This window comes from Taudactylus pleione, unplaced genomic scaffold (assembly GCF_031769625.1).
Source record: "Taudactylus pleione unplaced genomic scaffold, aTauple2 ptg000535l, whole genome shotgun sequence".
NCBI lineage: Eukaryota > Metazoa > Chordata > Amphibia > Anura > Myobatrachidae > Taudactylus > Taudactylus pleione.
Window position 1 is genome coordinate 11,554,695 of NW_028284937.1, and position 16,902 is coordinate 11,571,596.

At 47.4% G+C, this 16,902-nt stretch overlaps 1 protein-coding gene across 1 annotated transcript; it reads left to right on the forward strand.

Moving 5' to 3' along the window:
• Positions 1-6,719: 6,719 nt before the first annotated feature.
• KCNJ14 (potassium inwardly rectifying channel subfamily J member 14) lies at positions 6,720-16,369 on the forward strand. The gene is made up of 2 exons (XM_088451015.1): positions 6,720-7,490; positions 15,572-16,369. Exons 1-2 carry the CDS (start codon positions 6,720-6,722, stop codon positions 16,139-16,141), a joined length of 1,341 nt encoding a protein of 446 aa, XP_088307141.1. The 3' UTR covers positions 16,142-16,369.
• The last annotated feature ends 533 nt before the right edge of the window (positions 16,370-16,902 follow it).

Below are 16,902 nucleotides of genomic sequence, written 5' to 3' on the forward strand. Positions count from 1 at the left end.
TGCACCCAAAAAAGGGCCATGGCTTAATGGGGAAGGGCCAGGGAAGAGATAGGGGAGGCCAGGAGATGCTGGGGATGAAATAAGAGGAAGTTACAAGCAAGAATGATAATAAACAGAAATTTGACAGGCCCAAACACTGCCCCCTGTCCTGTGGTGCCCTGTGCGATGGCACCGGCCACACTACCCTAGCTACGGCCATTGGTTCAATATTCCCTGTGACAGTCATATTTCTAGGCGTTCTCCAGCTGTATACCTACTGCCTTATCCCTCAGTGTTCTCACTGGCTCCAATTGAATTGACAGGCTGCGTCCTCGTGAATATTAGTTTAGCCATAAAATGTCTATCAGAACCCTACCGCAGGGTCTCGTCGCAAGCCCGATGGTCGCGATGGTCTTGACCATCGCGACCATCATCATGGCCGCTCGCTATAGCTGTGGGTGGTCCCCCACAGCTATACGAGCGGCCAGGAGGCCGCTCCAATAAGAGGTAGGAGGGCCCTGATTCAGAGCGAGCGCTCTGGTCAGAGCGTCCGGCTCTGAATCAGGCCCAATGTTCCCAGTACGTGTTGTATATATAGGGCCTCATTCACCGATGGTTTTTCGTACATCTCCGATGGCCTTCATTTGCAAGTTTGCTCTCAGTGTTTCCAAGCTGCAGCCTGAGTGACAGGCTACGGCTGTTTGGAGGCAGGGAGGGAGTGGCGTTGGCCTGCGTTCCCAGGAAACGGGGGCGTGTCCCCCAGTTTTCTGCAAGTGCCGAGGCCAGGGTCTGTGTAGGAAGGCACTGATTTCCTGGCCTCGCCTACGTAGGTAAGAGGGCCATTCTGAGTAGCCTTTTGCTTTTTCGGATTGCCAATGCTGCAAACATCAAGACCAGGTGAACTGATGCTGCATCTTAGGATGCTGTAACCAGATCTGCGATGCTGTCAGGAGGCATATTTCTCCTCAGACTCCTCCAGTAGCATTAGCATATTTTTACATCCCTGCAGCCTCCAAAGACGCAGCAGCAATGCAGTGGCAAACGCAGAATTTCTAGAGGGGGGTTTCCAAATGCTTGATTTTAGAGTGAGTGTGGCCTGTCCATGAATAGCATAATTACCACTTATCCAGCTTTAATATGCATCATACAAAGGCCCTGATTCAGACCCACTCGCAAGCGGCTGTCCGCTCGCAAGTGGGTCGATGGTCTGCACTGAGCATGCGCACGACGGAGGGAGCTCCGTCGTGCGCATGCGCCAGACGCGACGAGCGAAGGAAAGTCCTTCGCTCGTTGTGTCTGATCAAAGGGGGCGTGCTGTCGATGTTGATTGACAGCACGCCCCCTTTGGTGGGCGTGCCGGGGGCGTGCCTCCCTGACGGGGGCGTTCCCACGGGAACGCCTCCCGTCAGAAGCCGGCCCACTGACATCACTAGTGATGTCAGTGGGAGTGATTTTGGCTCTGATAGAGCCAAAATCACTCCGGGGCTTGCGGTTGAAAACCTCAACCGCAGGCTCCGGCTCGCAGTTTCGATGGTCGCGATGGTCACGACCATCGCGGCCATCAAACTGCACGCTCGTATAGGCTGTGGGTGGTGACCCACAGCTATACGAGCGTCCAGGAGGACGCTCCATTTTTATGGAGGGCGGCCCTCATTCAGAGCGTGCGCTCTGCTCAGAGCGTACGGCTCTGAATGAGGGCCAAAGTGTATTGTGTGTCATAATTCCACCATATACAGGACCAGCGATCACAGTAAGCCATTATATGTGTCATACAAAGTGTATTGTGTCATAATTCCAGCTATACAGCACCAGAGATCACTGTATGCCATTAGATGTGGCAGTAGGGCCATCCTGCCTGAGCTGAATGTATATATTTTAGATGTAGGCACCATTCCAGTGCATTGTAGCAAGTCTGGGAGTCTGGGAAAGCAGCAGAAGAACCTAGTACTGCCCTGGACATATATGTACATATAGGGCTCTATAGCAGTGCATCCCTAACAGTGCATGTTTTCCAAATCCCCTAATTGGTGCACATGTTATTTATTACTGGCTGATACATGTTAAAAAAAGATCCACCGGTGGTGCTAATTATTTCATTTATGATACTGAGAAGTACATGCAGCGCTAGTAAAATTCCATTATATCACTATTTCTATTGTGGTCATGGTGTGGGCTGGAGAGGGGGGTTTCCAGGCAGACAGAATCCCCCCCGCGTTTGCCTATGCAATGTGACCTGCATCAATCTCTAAATCAGGCCCATAGTTACCAGCAATATGTTCTGGTCACTCTAAATTGGAGGTAATGACCATAGACGTCTATGGGACACACAGGCTGGCCGCATTCAGCTAATCAGGGAGCTGCTTCGACGGAGATGCTCCCTGATTGGCTGGCGGCCCCTTCATGTCATTTACGCGGAGCAAAGGTATGTGTACACACATACCTTTGCTCAGTCCGTATGGATCGGGTTTTTTGGCGTTTTTTTATTTTAACCCCTGGATTGCCTACTTGGACAAGTGGACGTGATCGACGCATAGGAGAGGTGAGTATGGATTTTTTTTTTCAGGTACACCCCTATGGATTACTTCGGATACTAGGTGAGTATGTGTGAGTGTGAGTGTGCATGTATGTTTTAATAAAATTATACTTTCACGGTGTGTTTGTTTATTTACGTATTTCTTTAGTTGTGGAACTACAAGTGCCAGCGGGCCCGTAATGCCCCGCATGCTGGTATTTGTGGTTCTCCAAATACTAGCATGCAGGGGAGGCTTGCTGGTACTTGTGGTTCTACAACTAAAGACAATATGGAAACTTTAATTTTACACTTTACACTAACATTATCAACCCGGCACCCACCGCCCTAGGGTGCCGGGGATAGCCCCGGGCTATCAGTCTAAGCCTGGGGTGCCCTGGAGAGGGGGACCCCTTTATTGGGGGGGTCCTCAACTCCCCAGGCATCCCCGGCCTGGACTGACTAGCGGTCAGGGATAATGCTTTGGCCGGGGAAACCGGTGAAAGGTTTTCCCTGGCTGTGGCATTATCCCCCCACTAGACAGAGTTCGGTGCTGGTTCTGGAATTTTCAGGGGACCCCTACTCGTTTTGTCCCCTGATTTTCCAGAACCAGGACCAGCTCAACAAAGCCCTGTGCTGGTTCTTAATATACAGGGGCCCCCTACGCATTTTGGCCCCTGTATTTTAAGAACCAGAACAGGCTTTATAAAGCCCGGGGCTGGTTATGCTTTTGGGGAGGGGGTGCACGTTTTTGTTTTTTTTAACACACACAGAAGCCATCACGGATCTCACTGATCTGTGATGGCTTCTCTAAAACTCGCACCTTTTAATGCTACTCGCATTAAAAGGTGTCAGTTTACATAGTCCTAAACTCGCCTAAACTCGCAAATGCAGTAGCCACGAGCTGAAAAGTTCGCAGGCTATTGAATTTGCGAGTTTCAGTACAAACTCGCACTTTTTAAAAGTGCAAGAAAGTGCGAGTTTGTACTGTTACTAAAACTGACACCCTATTACATTTGGCCCCTGGCCTCATTATATTTCATCTGCCTGCTGTCCCAGTGCCCCTGCGTAGTTCCCCTGCCTCTGATTACTTTCCCCTGCCTTTATGTATCATCTGATACCTTGTTGCAGCTTTGCTCTCGCACCCTCGCTTCACATCGTTTCCTGGTCTCCACCATGTTGTTTTTGTTCACTGCCCTCTTTATGTCTCTTCTGTTTCCTTTTGTTTCCCTAGTCCCCTTGCCTTATATTTGGGCTTCTATTTCTCCTGCCCCTCTCACCTGTCTCCTGTATTTTGAGGTTGCCCCTATGCCTATCTGTCTCTTTAGCTTATATCTTTTTCCCAATGTCTTATGTTTCTTCCCTTTAATTTTTTCCCCATTCCACAGTCTTTTCCTCTGTGTCCCTCCCCCCCTCCGTTACCTCACTTACCCCAAGCCTAATATATGGTCCCTTTTATTTCATTGTCTGTGCCCTTGTTTGTCTTCAATTTGTATCCACAAAACTGCTGTTTATCCTCTAGTTCGTTATTTATAATTATTTCACCCATGTCTTTTGTTGTATATTTGTGTGTTTTCCCTCTGTTCTTTACCTGTTACCCTTGACTGCTTTTAGCCTCATTCTCTGATTGTGGGTGCCCTGTGTGTGGCTGTAAGTGACGGGCAATGCTTACTCTGCACCAGAGCCGTAACTAGACTTTTTGGTGCCCTGTTCCAGAAAGAGCAGATGTATTTGGGCTAAAAGTGACATGGGTTAATCACATGCAGGGCTGGATCTACCATTAGGCAGCTGCGTAGGTGCCAGAAACTCGGGAAGGGGGAGGGGAGCCCACACCACACCACACACCCTGAACCATTCAATATACACTATGTAGACAAGTGATTGGACACCCCCGAGCAAGCGAACTGCATACCATGCATGCTATTGCACACAAGTACCAAGATGGCCACTACTGTGGCAGTTTTGAACACTTTGTAGAGAGGCCCATGCACTTGCAGTTATATGGAAACAACAAATGTTTTTATCAGGAAGACAATGCCACCTGTCATGTTTCCAGGGTTACGCTGGACTGGTATACAGAAAATTTGCTAACCAAGATGGACTGGTCAGTTCAAGTCCAGATCCTAACCCCATTGCGAAAATCTGGGATGAATTGGAGCTACGGGTGTGTTCTAGGTCAACTCGACCTTCTTCAGTGTCACAGTTGGTCACTGTACTTAAGGTAGAATGGAAAAACATACTGCCTGCTGTTATCCAGGAACTTGTGGACAGTTTGCCATGAAGGGTGTCTGCAGTGATCACTGCACGTGGTGGACCACAAAGTACTGACGTCAATAAAATCTCATTGATCTAAGTGTCCAAACACGTTTGTCTACATAGTGTACTTTCCCTGTGCAGTGGCTGCAGCCGCCTCAGCAGAAACGTCCGGGAAAATGGCACCGGTGCCATTTTCCCAGAGGCATGAGCATGTGTGGCAGACTCTGGCATAGTGCCATAGTCTACCAGGCACATGTGCTGGTACAAGGGCTTTTCAGACACTGCTCATGGGCCCCCACCCTCATAAGATGCCCCTGTAGAGCACTTATGTATTCATTCACCCTTTAGAATGTAATCTCTCATGAGCAGGGCCCTCTACCCTCTTGTGCGTCTCCTTATTTATACTTCCATCTTCTCCTCACTCCCCACTAGGACACCTAACACTTCGTTACTTACGCCCTGCTGCTTATGTGAGTGTTATGATCGCTAATGCAACAATGTATAAACCTTGTCCTGCATTGTATTGTACTGTAAAGGTGTATACACATGTAACGATTTTGTAACCAACGATTTTCTGTCAGATTTTCTGTCAGATTTTCCCTTGAAAAAGTGAACAATTTTTTGAAGTGTAACGAACGATTTTTTGAACGAGGAACGAATAATGGCCCTGATTCACAACCGGACGCTCTGAATCAGCGTCGACCCTCCTACCTTTTGGAGCGGCCTGGCTGCTTGCATAGCTGTGGGTGACCACCCACAGCTATATTGAGCAGCCAAAATGATGGTCGCGATGGTCAAGACCATCGCGACCATCGGGCTTGCGACGAGACCCTTGCGGTAGGGTCTCGCTGCCGCAAGCCCTGGACTGCTTTTGGCTCTATCAGAGCCAAAAGCACTCCCACTGACATCACTAGTGATGTCAGTGGGGCCGGCCCCAGACGGCCCCAGACGGTAGGCATTCCCATGGGAACGCCTCCATCTGGGCAGCCACGCCCCCGGCACGCCCACCAAAGGGGGCGTGCTGTCAATCACCATCGACAGCACGCCCCCTTTGGTGCGAGACCCATAACGACTGCATGGCCGTCGTTATTCGGGTCTCGCGCATGCGCATGATGGACCCGGCTCCCTCGTGCGCATGCGCACTTGGGCAATATCGACCCGCTTATGAGCGCTCAGCGCTCGCGAGCGGGTCTGAATCAGACCCTATGTTCCTTCCCTTAATGAAAATAGTCGTGTTGGACAGTCTGAAATGGACGGTGAAAGATAACTACAAACTACAAACGGGAGTGCGCATTTGTGATTATCGTTCATCGTTATAACTCATAAACTGAACGATTTTTTGGAACGATTTAATGATAATGATGTCGTTATCGACAAATCGTTATGTGTGTATGCACCTTTACTCACTGGTTTATTGTTCACTTATTTGTTTATGTACTTTGTAAGGCACTGCGAAACACTTGTGGCGCCAAATAAAGGATGATAATAATAATAATAATAATAATAATAATAACTCATCAAAACCTGTAACCAGTTTGCTACAGTAGTTTGTGCATTTAGAATGTTAAATGCTGCACAAGTATTTCATTTAAGTCAACTCTTGCTTTTCTCTGTTCATGAAAATTTTAAGTGGAGACGACAACACAGTCAGTACGGGCATCTAATTGTTAACAGCTAAGGGTAGTGATGCTTCTGTAAAACTGGTGCATGATTGTGGTGCCAAGTGCATCTGTATATGAAATTGATTTCATACAAATAACTTTTTTTCACTACGACATAGCTTGTAAACATACATGTAACACCTGTGGTACATGTCATTAAAACTATCCAAAGAAGAGCTCAAACTTAACGTTTACTGATATGTCTCTCTTCTGTTCTAGGGTTGATATAAAGCTCTTCATCATGAACTTTTTGTGCCTTTGAAACATCGAGGAAACTGATTTTCTCATCAAACCTGCACTCTCCCAAACTCAGGATGGGTAGCACCACCATCCTCCCCCGCAATGCCCTAGCCATGGGGGTGGCACGTGCCATCCGTCGCTTCAGCACAGATATTCCTAACCCACTCCATGAGGAAGAGGAATCAGAACTGACTCAGGGCATGAGACCAACTGCCTACCGGAATGGGAAGGTACACACTAAGCCTATCCGCCAGCGCAGCCGCTTTGTACAGAAAGATGGTCACTGCAATGTAGAGTTTATCAATCTCAGTGAAAAGAGCCAACGTTATCTGACTGACCTCTTCACCACATGTGTGGATATACGCTGGAGGTGGATGTTCCTCATATTCTCCTTTACGTTTGTGGTCTCCTGGCTTATTTTCGGTTTCTCTTTCTGGCTTATTGCCTCATTGCATGGGGACTTAGCTCCACCTCCTGAGCTTGGCTCAGAGGAGCCCCCACTCTCTCCATGCTTTTTACAAGTTACCAGCTTTATGGCTGCCTTCCTGTTTTCCTTAGAAACTCAAACTTCCATTGGCTATGGATTTCGGAGTGTGACAGAAGAATGTCCTTTGGCAGTATTGACAGTGGTATTGCAGTGCATTGTGGGGTGCATTATTGATGCCTTCATTATTGGAGCCATCATGGCAAAAATTGCCAAACCTAAAAAGAGGAACGAAACTCTTGTGTTTACAGAAAATGCTGTTATTGCTCTAAGAGATGGCAAACTGTGTCTCATGTGGAGGGTTGCAAACCTTCGGAAAAGCCATTTAGTGGAGGCACATGTACGGGCACAGCTCCTGCAGGTAAGCATTACTACCAATTGGGTTTATATTTTTCTATTCACTGCTTAAAAATAAGAAAACGCATCTCACGGTCAAGTTAAATGGGAAGCAATCAGGAAGCCGACTGCCTAAATACCGGCAGCCGGCTTCCAGACTGTCATATCCCGGCAAGGGTGAAATGCCGGGCATCTAGATGTAGACGCCCGCATTTCCCCGACGCCGGGAGGCCGGCGCCCGGCATCCCGATCGTAGTGGTGCCGGGCGCCGCGAGCGGACAGCCGCGGGGGGGAGGGTTAGGTTTAGGGCTCCCGGGGGGGACTTAGGGTTAGGCACCCCCCCGGGAGGGTTAGGCTAGGGGGAGGGAGGGTCAGGGTTAGGCACCCCCGGGGGGGACTTAGGGTTAGGCACCCCCCCGGGGGACTTAGGTTTAGGCAGCGGAGAAGGGGGTGGTTAGGGTTAGGCACTTAGAGGGGGATTAGGGTTAGGCACTTGGGGGGAAGTTAGGGTTAGGCACCCCTAAAGAGGGTTAGGGTTAGGGGGGTTAGGTTAGTAGATACTTATCTATCCACGATCGGGATTTCCAGCGCTGTCGGGCTTCCGCTGCTTCTAACTCTGCTCTTGTCGGGCTGCCGCTGATGGCCGGCGGTATTTCATACCCATTCCAGTTAAATGGACAATGTTGTATAGGGTCATTGCCCCAAGCATTTGTCACAACAGGATAAATACACTGGAGTCATTGCTGGTGAGTTAGATGTGTTTGCTCCTCACAAAAAATTGTATGACTGATTTATAAGCTGACTTGCATATATTTAGGTGGTAATATATAAAGCAAAAAATAGTACTGTGCTCAAACTCTCCATTAGCTCAATTTCCTATAGATCCTTTGTAAGTCCTTTCCCATGCACCAATGAGAAATGAAATTGCCGCAGTGTTCCAGTAATTCTCTGCACTGTGGGCCTGATTCAGAGTCTCTCGCTAGATGCGATCGCTCGCCCCCAGCGTATGCAAATTTGTCAAAGTGACTCCACGGGAAGCGATCGCTCGCCAAGGCATAAGCACGCCCACCATGTCTTAGCGAGCGGCCAGTGTATGCCCAATCGCACAGGCAGAGCCGCCCACCAGCACATGTCATCTCCAGGAAGTATATTATAACATTGGTACATCGAGGGCAATCGGAAGCGATCGCAGCGCTTGTGGTTGCCTTACCCTACCGCAAGCACTGCGAGGACTTCAGTGTAAAAAACAGGCATGTGACGTGTACTATGACGCTGCCTGTTAATTATGCACGCCTCTGAAACGCGTTAAGACGTTTCAGAGGCGTGGCATTGAAACACTCAGGCACGCCTGTGTTCACACCTCCACTCCCCCGTTATTAGTGTCCTGCCCCTGTTACCACCCACAAACGGCCTCTCCTGTCACTCATTTCACTGGGCTGTCTTTGCTGGACGAGCGAGCGGCCTGCGATCGCACAGAGTAGTTCGCGCACGTGCAGAACGAAGCGTGTGCATGTGCGTACGCAAACCATCGGGCCGCTTGCAAGCGCACAGCGCTAGCGAGAGACTCTGAATGAGGTCCTGTGGTTTTTTTTGTGGTGTGTACATTGCAAACATAAGAAAAGTGAAGTACTTACGTCTTGTACATATGGACATATGATCTGCTTTCTCAATTAATATAATCACAATTTCTTTCTATATACAGCTCATTCCACACAATGGAATCATAATAGTAGAAGTAAATCAAGGCTTTATTTCAAGTGTCGCATTAATACATTTTCTATTTTAGTTACGTTGGTTAAAATGCACAATACTGTATAGTACTTTGGGCCTCAGTTTGAATCACACGCATAAGCGCACACAGCAGCATCTGTTGGGGGTTACTCTTCTGTGAGTTAATACACATGCCTACAACTCCTTCCCTTGTGTACATCCGTGTGGACGAATGTGCAAGGACCGAGACGCCCACTCTTAGTAACCATGCACGCTGTGATACCGATTGGTGTGTCCGTATGCGCCACCATCAGTCGTACCATTGAAAGTTGCACCAGCTCTATGGCTTGTGCAGATTCTCTGTTGAGTATGACCTCCTATGTGAGCGGTCCAGCACAGGAGCTTGCATTGCCACGTCTGCGACACTCCCATGATACGCCCACTGCACGCTCCATTTTTGCATGCACTACTGGCCAGCTCCCAGTCACCGCCCAGTCATGCCCATCGCTTTCCGCCATCTTTCTGTTACAGTCAAAATGTATTGCAACAGCACCTTTGTGCGCACACTCTGTGTAACACATGCACCATAGGGGTTTTCTGACTTTTTTTTGCGCATGACAGTTGCTACAGATTGTTTAACTAGTGTATGTGAATATCAGAGTTGTGTTTGGATTGCGCGCAACTCAGATTAGGCCCTTTGTGAAAACATTGTCCCTTTGAATGCAGTGGTTTCCTCTATTTTCAAGATGTAGTAAAAAGTTATTTCCTTGCAGTGAAAAATGCGACATCTTGCAAACCAAGTAATGGCTTCTAGTTTGCCCTACATCCACTCTTGCTGTTCATTTGAAATGGACTTTATCCTTATGTTTGCCTTCCACAGGGTAATATACACCCATCGGGATGTAGTCAGGAAGCCAGCGGACGAAATGCCGACCCCGGGCTTCCCGACAGCGAAAGCCCAGCATTGGACTAATGATAGGCGTTTAAATACTAACGCCTATCAGCCCCACGCCGAAATCCCGACGCCCGCTATACCGAACGTAGGTAGCCGTTGGGGGGGAGGTTAGGCACCCCCCCCCGGGAGGGTTAGGGTTACGCTTGCGGAAGGGGGGGTTGCACCCCTGGGGGGAGGATTGGGTTAGGCACCCCCCCCCGGGAGGGTTAGGCTTAGGGTGCAGGGAGGGTGGTGTTAGGTTTAGGCATCCCTGGGGGGAGGTTACGCACAACTAAGGGAGGGTTAGGGTTAGGGGGGGAGAGGGGTAGGGATATGGTTAATACTGATCCTGTCGGGATCTCCATCTGCCGACCTTCTGGCTTCGGTATTTCATTCACCGGGCTTAGGTCCATCGGTATAACATACTGATTCCCACCCATCAGCCATAACATTAAAACCACCTGCCTAATATTGTGTAAGTCCCTTTCGTGCCGCCAAAACAGCTCTGACCCATGGAGGCATGGATGTCTGAAGGTTTCCTGTGGTATCCGGCACCAAGACCAGCAGATCTTTTAAGTTCTGTAAGATGTAAGGTGGGGCCTCCATGGCTCAGACGTGTTTTTCCAGCACATCTAATAGATCCTCGATTGGTTGTGATCTGTGGAATTTGGAGGCCAAGTCAACACCTTTAAGTCTTTGTCATGTTCCTCAAACCATTCCTGAACAATGTTTGCGGTGTGGCAGGGCATATTATCCTGCTGACATAGGCCACTGACATCAGGGAATACCGTTGTCATGAAAGGGTGTACTTGGACTGCAACAATGTTAAGGTAGGTGATATGTGTCAAAGCAACATCCACATGAATGCTAAGACCCAAGGTTTCCCAGCAGAACATTGCCCAGAGCATCACACCACCTCCATCAGCTTGCCTTCATCTCATAGTGCATCCTGGTACCATCTCTTCCCCAGGTAAATGTACACATGCCTCCAGCTGTCCACCTGATGTAAAAGAAAACATGATTCATCAGACCATGCAACCTTCTTCCAATGTACCAGAGTCCAGTTCTGATGTTCACATTGTATGCACTTTTGGCTGTGGACAAGGGCTAGCATGGGCACCCTGACCGGTCTGCGATGTACTGTGTGTTCTGACACCTTTCTGTCATAGCCAGCATTAACTTTTTTAGCAATTTGTGCAACAGTGGCTTTTCTCTGGGATTGAACCAGACAGGCTAGCCCCTTACCTATATGCAGAAATGAGCCTTGGGCACCCATGACTCTGTTGCAGCTTTGCTGGATGTCCTTTTGATATGATTACTAGTGACCACTCCTAGTAAGCCATCTAGAACTTAGGCTACGAGGTCTTCTGCCACTAACAACCGCCCGTTTTTCCCTTAGATATAAATCGCTCACCGGTACTTAGGCGCCACCTGGACTTACTGCTCAGAGTAGTAGCAGCTTACAGGACTGTCAACTGGAATCCTGAGATGGAAAGAAGGAGTCTTGTACAGGAACAGCAGATAATGCAGTTGGAGAGCTGCGGCTTGGGATTCGATGGTGTGAAGTGTGCTAATGGCGCTGCTATTGTGCCGATGGTGCGGCAAATGTGCTGATGATGCAGCAAATGTGCCTATGGTGCGGCTTGTGTGCCGATGGTGCAGAAACAGCTGTTGGTAGACAGTAAATGTGCCCAAGGTGCGGCAAGAGCCGATGGTAGAGGAGTAAGTAGTCGGTGCTGTGGCTTGGGGAGCCAATGGCAGCACGGTGGTGTAGGTGCGGCTAAGAAGCCGTAGGGAAGCTGGAGAGCCGGAGGTACCATGGAAGCCACTTTGGGAAGGTCAAAATCTGCACCTCGAGGAGGAACAGAATGCTAACCATGCAGCCAAGCCGATGGACCTCACAGATATGCTATAGTCGGCAAGGCGGCCAAAGTCCAATGTATACAAATAGAAGGAAGCACCAATCACGCTGCACTGTGGATGACACGTCACTTCCTGAGGCGTGCCGATCGCCTAGTACCAGGAGAAACTGGAGTAATCCCATCCTGACTGGGTAAACTGCTCGAAGGAGACAAGTCGTGACCGCAACGTGTAACACCTTTTTTGGACCACTTTTGGTAGATACTAACCACTGCATAATAGGAACACCCCCGCAACACCTGTCATTTTGAATATGCTCTGACCCAGTCGTCTAGCCATAAATATTTGGCACTTGTCAAAGTCGCTCAGATCCTTACGCTTGCCCAGTTTTTCTGCTTCCAACACATCAAGAACTGAGTGTTCACTTACTGCCTGATATATCCCACTCCTTGACAAGTGCCATTGTAACAAGAAAATCAACGTTATTCACTTCACCTTTCAGTGGTTTCAATGTTATTACTGATGGGTGTATGTGCTAGACATACTGTAGTTTTACACATACTGAATGAAAATTGAATACATAGGGGCATATCCAATACCCCGCTGCTAATTATCGCACTGGTCGGGATTCAATTAGCGGGGATTCCATGCGCAGATGTTCCCGAGACCCCACGCGCGAGTCCCCGCGGTCTGGCTTTACCTCGCACCTCATGTAGGTATAACACACTGATTCGGCAATTCTCGCGGAATCAGTGTGTTCTTGCGCAGGAGTCCCATTCTAATGACGCGGGGAAAAAGCTATTTAATTGAATAGCTAATCCCCGCGTCACGGGACTTTTGCCCAAGAATTAGCCGCGGGTGAAACCCTGCGGCTAATTGGATATACCCCATGGTCTTCCACACTGGTATAGCCCATGCATTAGATACTTAAATAACATCCAAGCTTTGCCAAGTTTATAAAAATGCTGGACTGCTTTGGTTTTTTACATTTTAATTATGACTAGCATGGCAGCAAGAGGAGAACTCTGTGACTTAGAAAAAAAGGTGATTGTTGGTGCACATTTGGAAGGCGTCTCAATAACTGAGACAGCTCATCTTGCTAGTGTTTTACAAAAACTGTGGCTACAGTGATCTCAGCATTGAACTACAGTCCAATAGTAAGAGGAAGTGCATATTCCAGGATTGTGCTATCCATGTAATAATTTGAAGTACAAGGCAAAGCAGCAAAAGTGATAACTAAGTGGCTCGGGGAACAAAAGGTCGAAATTTTGGGTCCATGGCCCCAAACTCCCCAGACCTTAATCCCATTGAGAACTTGTTGTCAATCCTCAAGACGCGGGTGGACAAAAATCCACAAATTCTGACAAACTTCAAGCATTGATTAGGCAAGAATGGGTGGCCATCAGTCAGTATGTGGCCCAGAAATTAGTTGACAGCATGCCAGGGCGAATTGCAGAGGTCTTGAAAAAGAAAGGGCAACACTGCAAATATTGACTCTTTGCATAAACTTAATGTAATTGTCAATAAAAGCCTTCGACACTTATGAAAGGCTTGTAGTTTTATTTCAGTATACCATAGTAACATCTGACAAAAAGGTCTAAAAACACTGCGGACCTCATTCAGAGCCGCTCGCAAAATTCGAGCGCTCGCTCTGAATGAGGGTGGCTGCTTTTCTTTTAGCACTTTTCATTTAGCGAGTGACTAGGTGATGGTCACGTTGTTCGAGACCATCGCGACCATCAGGGCTTGTGATGAGACCCTTGCGGTAGGGTCTCGTCTACAACAAGCCGCAGGCAGCTTCCTGCTCTAACAAAGCAGGAAGCACCCTACTGACATCACTGGTAATGTCAGTAGGGTCGCCTACAAATGGCAGGCGTTCCTACAGGAACGCCTCCGTTTGTCTGGCCACCCCCCCACCACGCCTACAAAACAGGGTGAGCTGTCGATCAACATCGATAGCCGCCCCTTTTGTAGTGAGCCCCGGAGTGAGAGAATTTCTCTCTCACTCCGGGGCTTGCGCGTGCACAGTGCCCCACCATCGACCCGCTTTCAAGCGCATAAGCTTGCGAGCGGGTCTGAATGAGGTCCTGAAGCAGCAAACTTTGTGAAAATCAATACTTGTGTCATTCTCAAAACTTTTGGCCATGACTGTATATGTCACACATACATTACACACACACACGTACACATACTTACCATGCTGCAGGTTGGAGATAGAGAGGGGACCAGGCACCATGTCAATAAACCCCACCCCCTCATAGCAAAATGCCATGATTTGCGGGTTAATTGGGAGAGGGCGGAGACAAATTATGCAATTCTAATTATATTGCATCATACTGGCTCCGCCTCCTCCCCATTGCCCCGCAAATCGCTGCATTTGCCACGAGGGGCGGGGCTTGATAACATGGTGTTGCTTGCTCTCACCTCTGTCAGGGGGGTTTCTGGGTATTCAGAAACCCCCCCTGCGTGCGCTACTGAAAGAGAGCTTGGTGGACTTATTTGGTTAGAATCAACTCTCCAGTTATTTCAGGTACATAATACAGCTCAGTAATATGGTCTTTAACAGTAATGTGAAATAGTAGCTTTTCTTGCTTTTTAAAATGCAGATACAGTATATTATATTTATATGTTGACAGATACGCTACATAAAAAAAGGATATTGGTGGTTATAGGGTTCCAATTTTGCTCATATCCCCTTGATCCAGAAAATAATCTGATTTTGAAAGTAAAATACTGTATTTTAAAATGATTTGTTATAGGGTTCACCTAGAAGCAAGGTAATAGGCTATCAGTGTTCGAGTAGTCATGTATATTATATTAGTATCGTCGTAGACACTGGCGTATCTATAATGGGTGTAGGGTGTGACGTACACACGGGCCCACACTGCACACCCTGCACCCATTTCTACAATTCTTATGCGTTGGTGGCAGCAACGCTGCACAAATTACCAGGAAAATGACATTGCGGCCATTTTCCCAGTGTTTTGCGCATGCACAGTAGGAAAATCGCCAGGAAAATGGCTGCCGTGCCATTTCCCCAGAGGCCTGTGCAGTAAATTCTGGCACAACACTGGAGTATACTATGCAGTCTATTGCGCTGCTGGGTAGAGAGGAGGGGGCCTTTGAAGAAGAGTGCACACGGGCCCCTTCCTCTCTTAATACGCCCCTGATCATAGGAATGTACGAGCAACCATGACACATGGTATATTTATATTTTCCTTTTTAAAGGATAAGCCCCTCTCATTTTATTTTATTCCAATACATTTATCAGCACAATGCAATTCATCCTTCATCATCCTACTCCACGAATCTCCACCAACCCCTACACATTTGCTATACATTCATGTCACTGTCCTGTGCTAATTCCCCACCAGGCAGCCACAAAGTACTTTAAATGTCACTTACAGGAAAAGACTGCAAAAGTGGCCATTGGCAATGGCGTATCTATAATGGGTGCAGGGTGTGCTGTGCACAAGGCCCCTCTCCTCTCTTAAAATGCCCCTGCCCATTGGAATACTGTATATAAATAAAACACACTCTAAACATTATTGTTTGTACATCTGCTATGGTTCTGATGGTTTTCCTTTCTATGTTTTCACCAGCCTAGAGTCACCCCTGAAGGAGAATACCTTCCACTGGACCATAGAGATATCAATGTTGGGTTTGATAGCGGCACCGACAGAATCTTCCTTGTGTCTCCGGTAACCATTGTTCACGAGATTGATGAAGAGAGCCCATTGTATGAGTTTGGTAAGGCGGAACTGGAAGCAGCTAACTTTGAGTTAGTTGTCATTCTTGAAGGCATGGTAGAAGCCACAGCAATGACCACACAATGCCGTAGTTCTTATCTCCCTTCTGAGATCCTGTGGGGTAGCAGATTTGAACCAGTCCTCTTTGAGAAACGTAACCACTACGAAGTGGACTACCTACACTTCCATCGTACCTATGATGTCCCAAATACACCCACATGCAGCGCCAAAGAGCTTTCTGAAAGGAAATATTCAATAGTGGCTCGTAGCTCATTCTGCTATGAGAATGAGGTGGCCCTAAACTGCATCTGTGATGAAGAACCATCTGCTCTTGTGGACACCAAATTGTCGAATCCAGAAGTTTCACTTGAGTTAAGCATGCTTAGGGTTGTGGATCCCTTAGAGGAAATATTATTAACATGATTTGCTGAGTGATTCTAATTTGACCATTGAGTACGTTGTTGTTCCTGGGGGTCAAAACTGGAGACATCTACTCATAGAATGGTACAGGTATCCAGGCAGAAGAAGACCAACATGTTCCCCTCCATCTTTTTTTACAGAAAAAAAAAAGATTTTTTTGTAATGCTAAAGGTCATATTTGCTTACTGGAGCTAAATATCCGACTGGTCAAAGCTTCTGGTGCTTCTCCATTACCACCGAGCATTGTGAAAGTGGTCACTGGTGGAACAATCAAGTCATTTGCTTTACGATACTAGGATGCTTTATTTAATTTCCTTCTTTTCAGAAAATGCAGCGTACAGTATGCACTTTGTTTTATGATCCTGTGTAGCCAAAGAGTTTACCAGTTACACATAATGCAGGTCATAACTTTTGAACATGGCAAAGTATCAGCAAGCTAAGCTTACTATGTAATCCTCATACACCAAGACTAGTGTGTCTTGTTATAATTAGAAGAACAATCTATTGACTTCTGTGAAGTGTAGAATGACAATTCTCTATCATATGAATATTTGCTGAGAAATACAAATCAAACATATAAAAATCTCAGAAGCCAAATGTTACCAAACGCAACAATCAAACCATACAATGCATCTAAAATGTACCTAATGCTCACACACAGTGATGGAAGCTATGAGTGACGGCACTGGGAAGTGAGGCCCAAAGTTCTATACATAAGCTGCATTCAAAATTTTAACAATATTTTGTACACAATGCCCCCACAA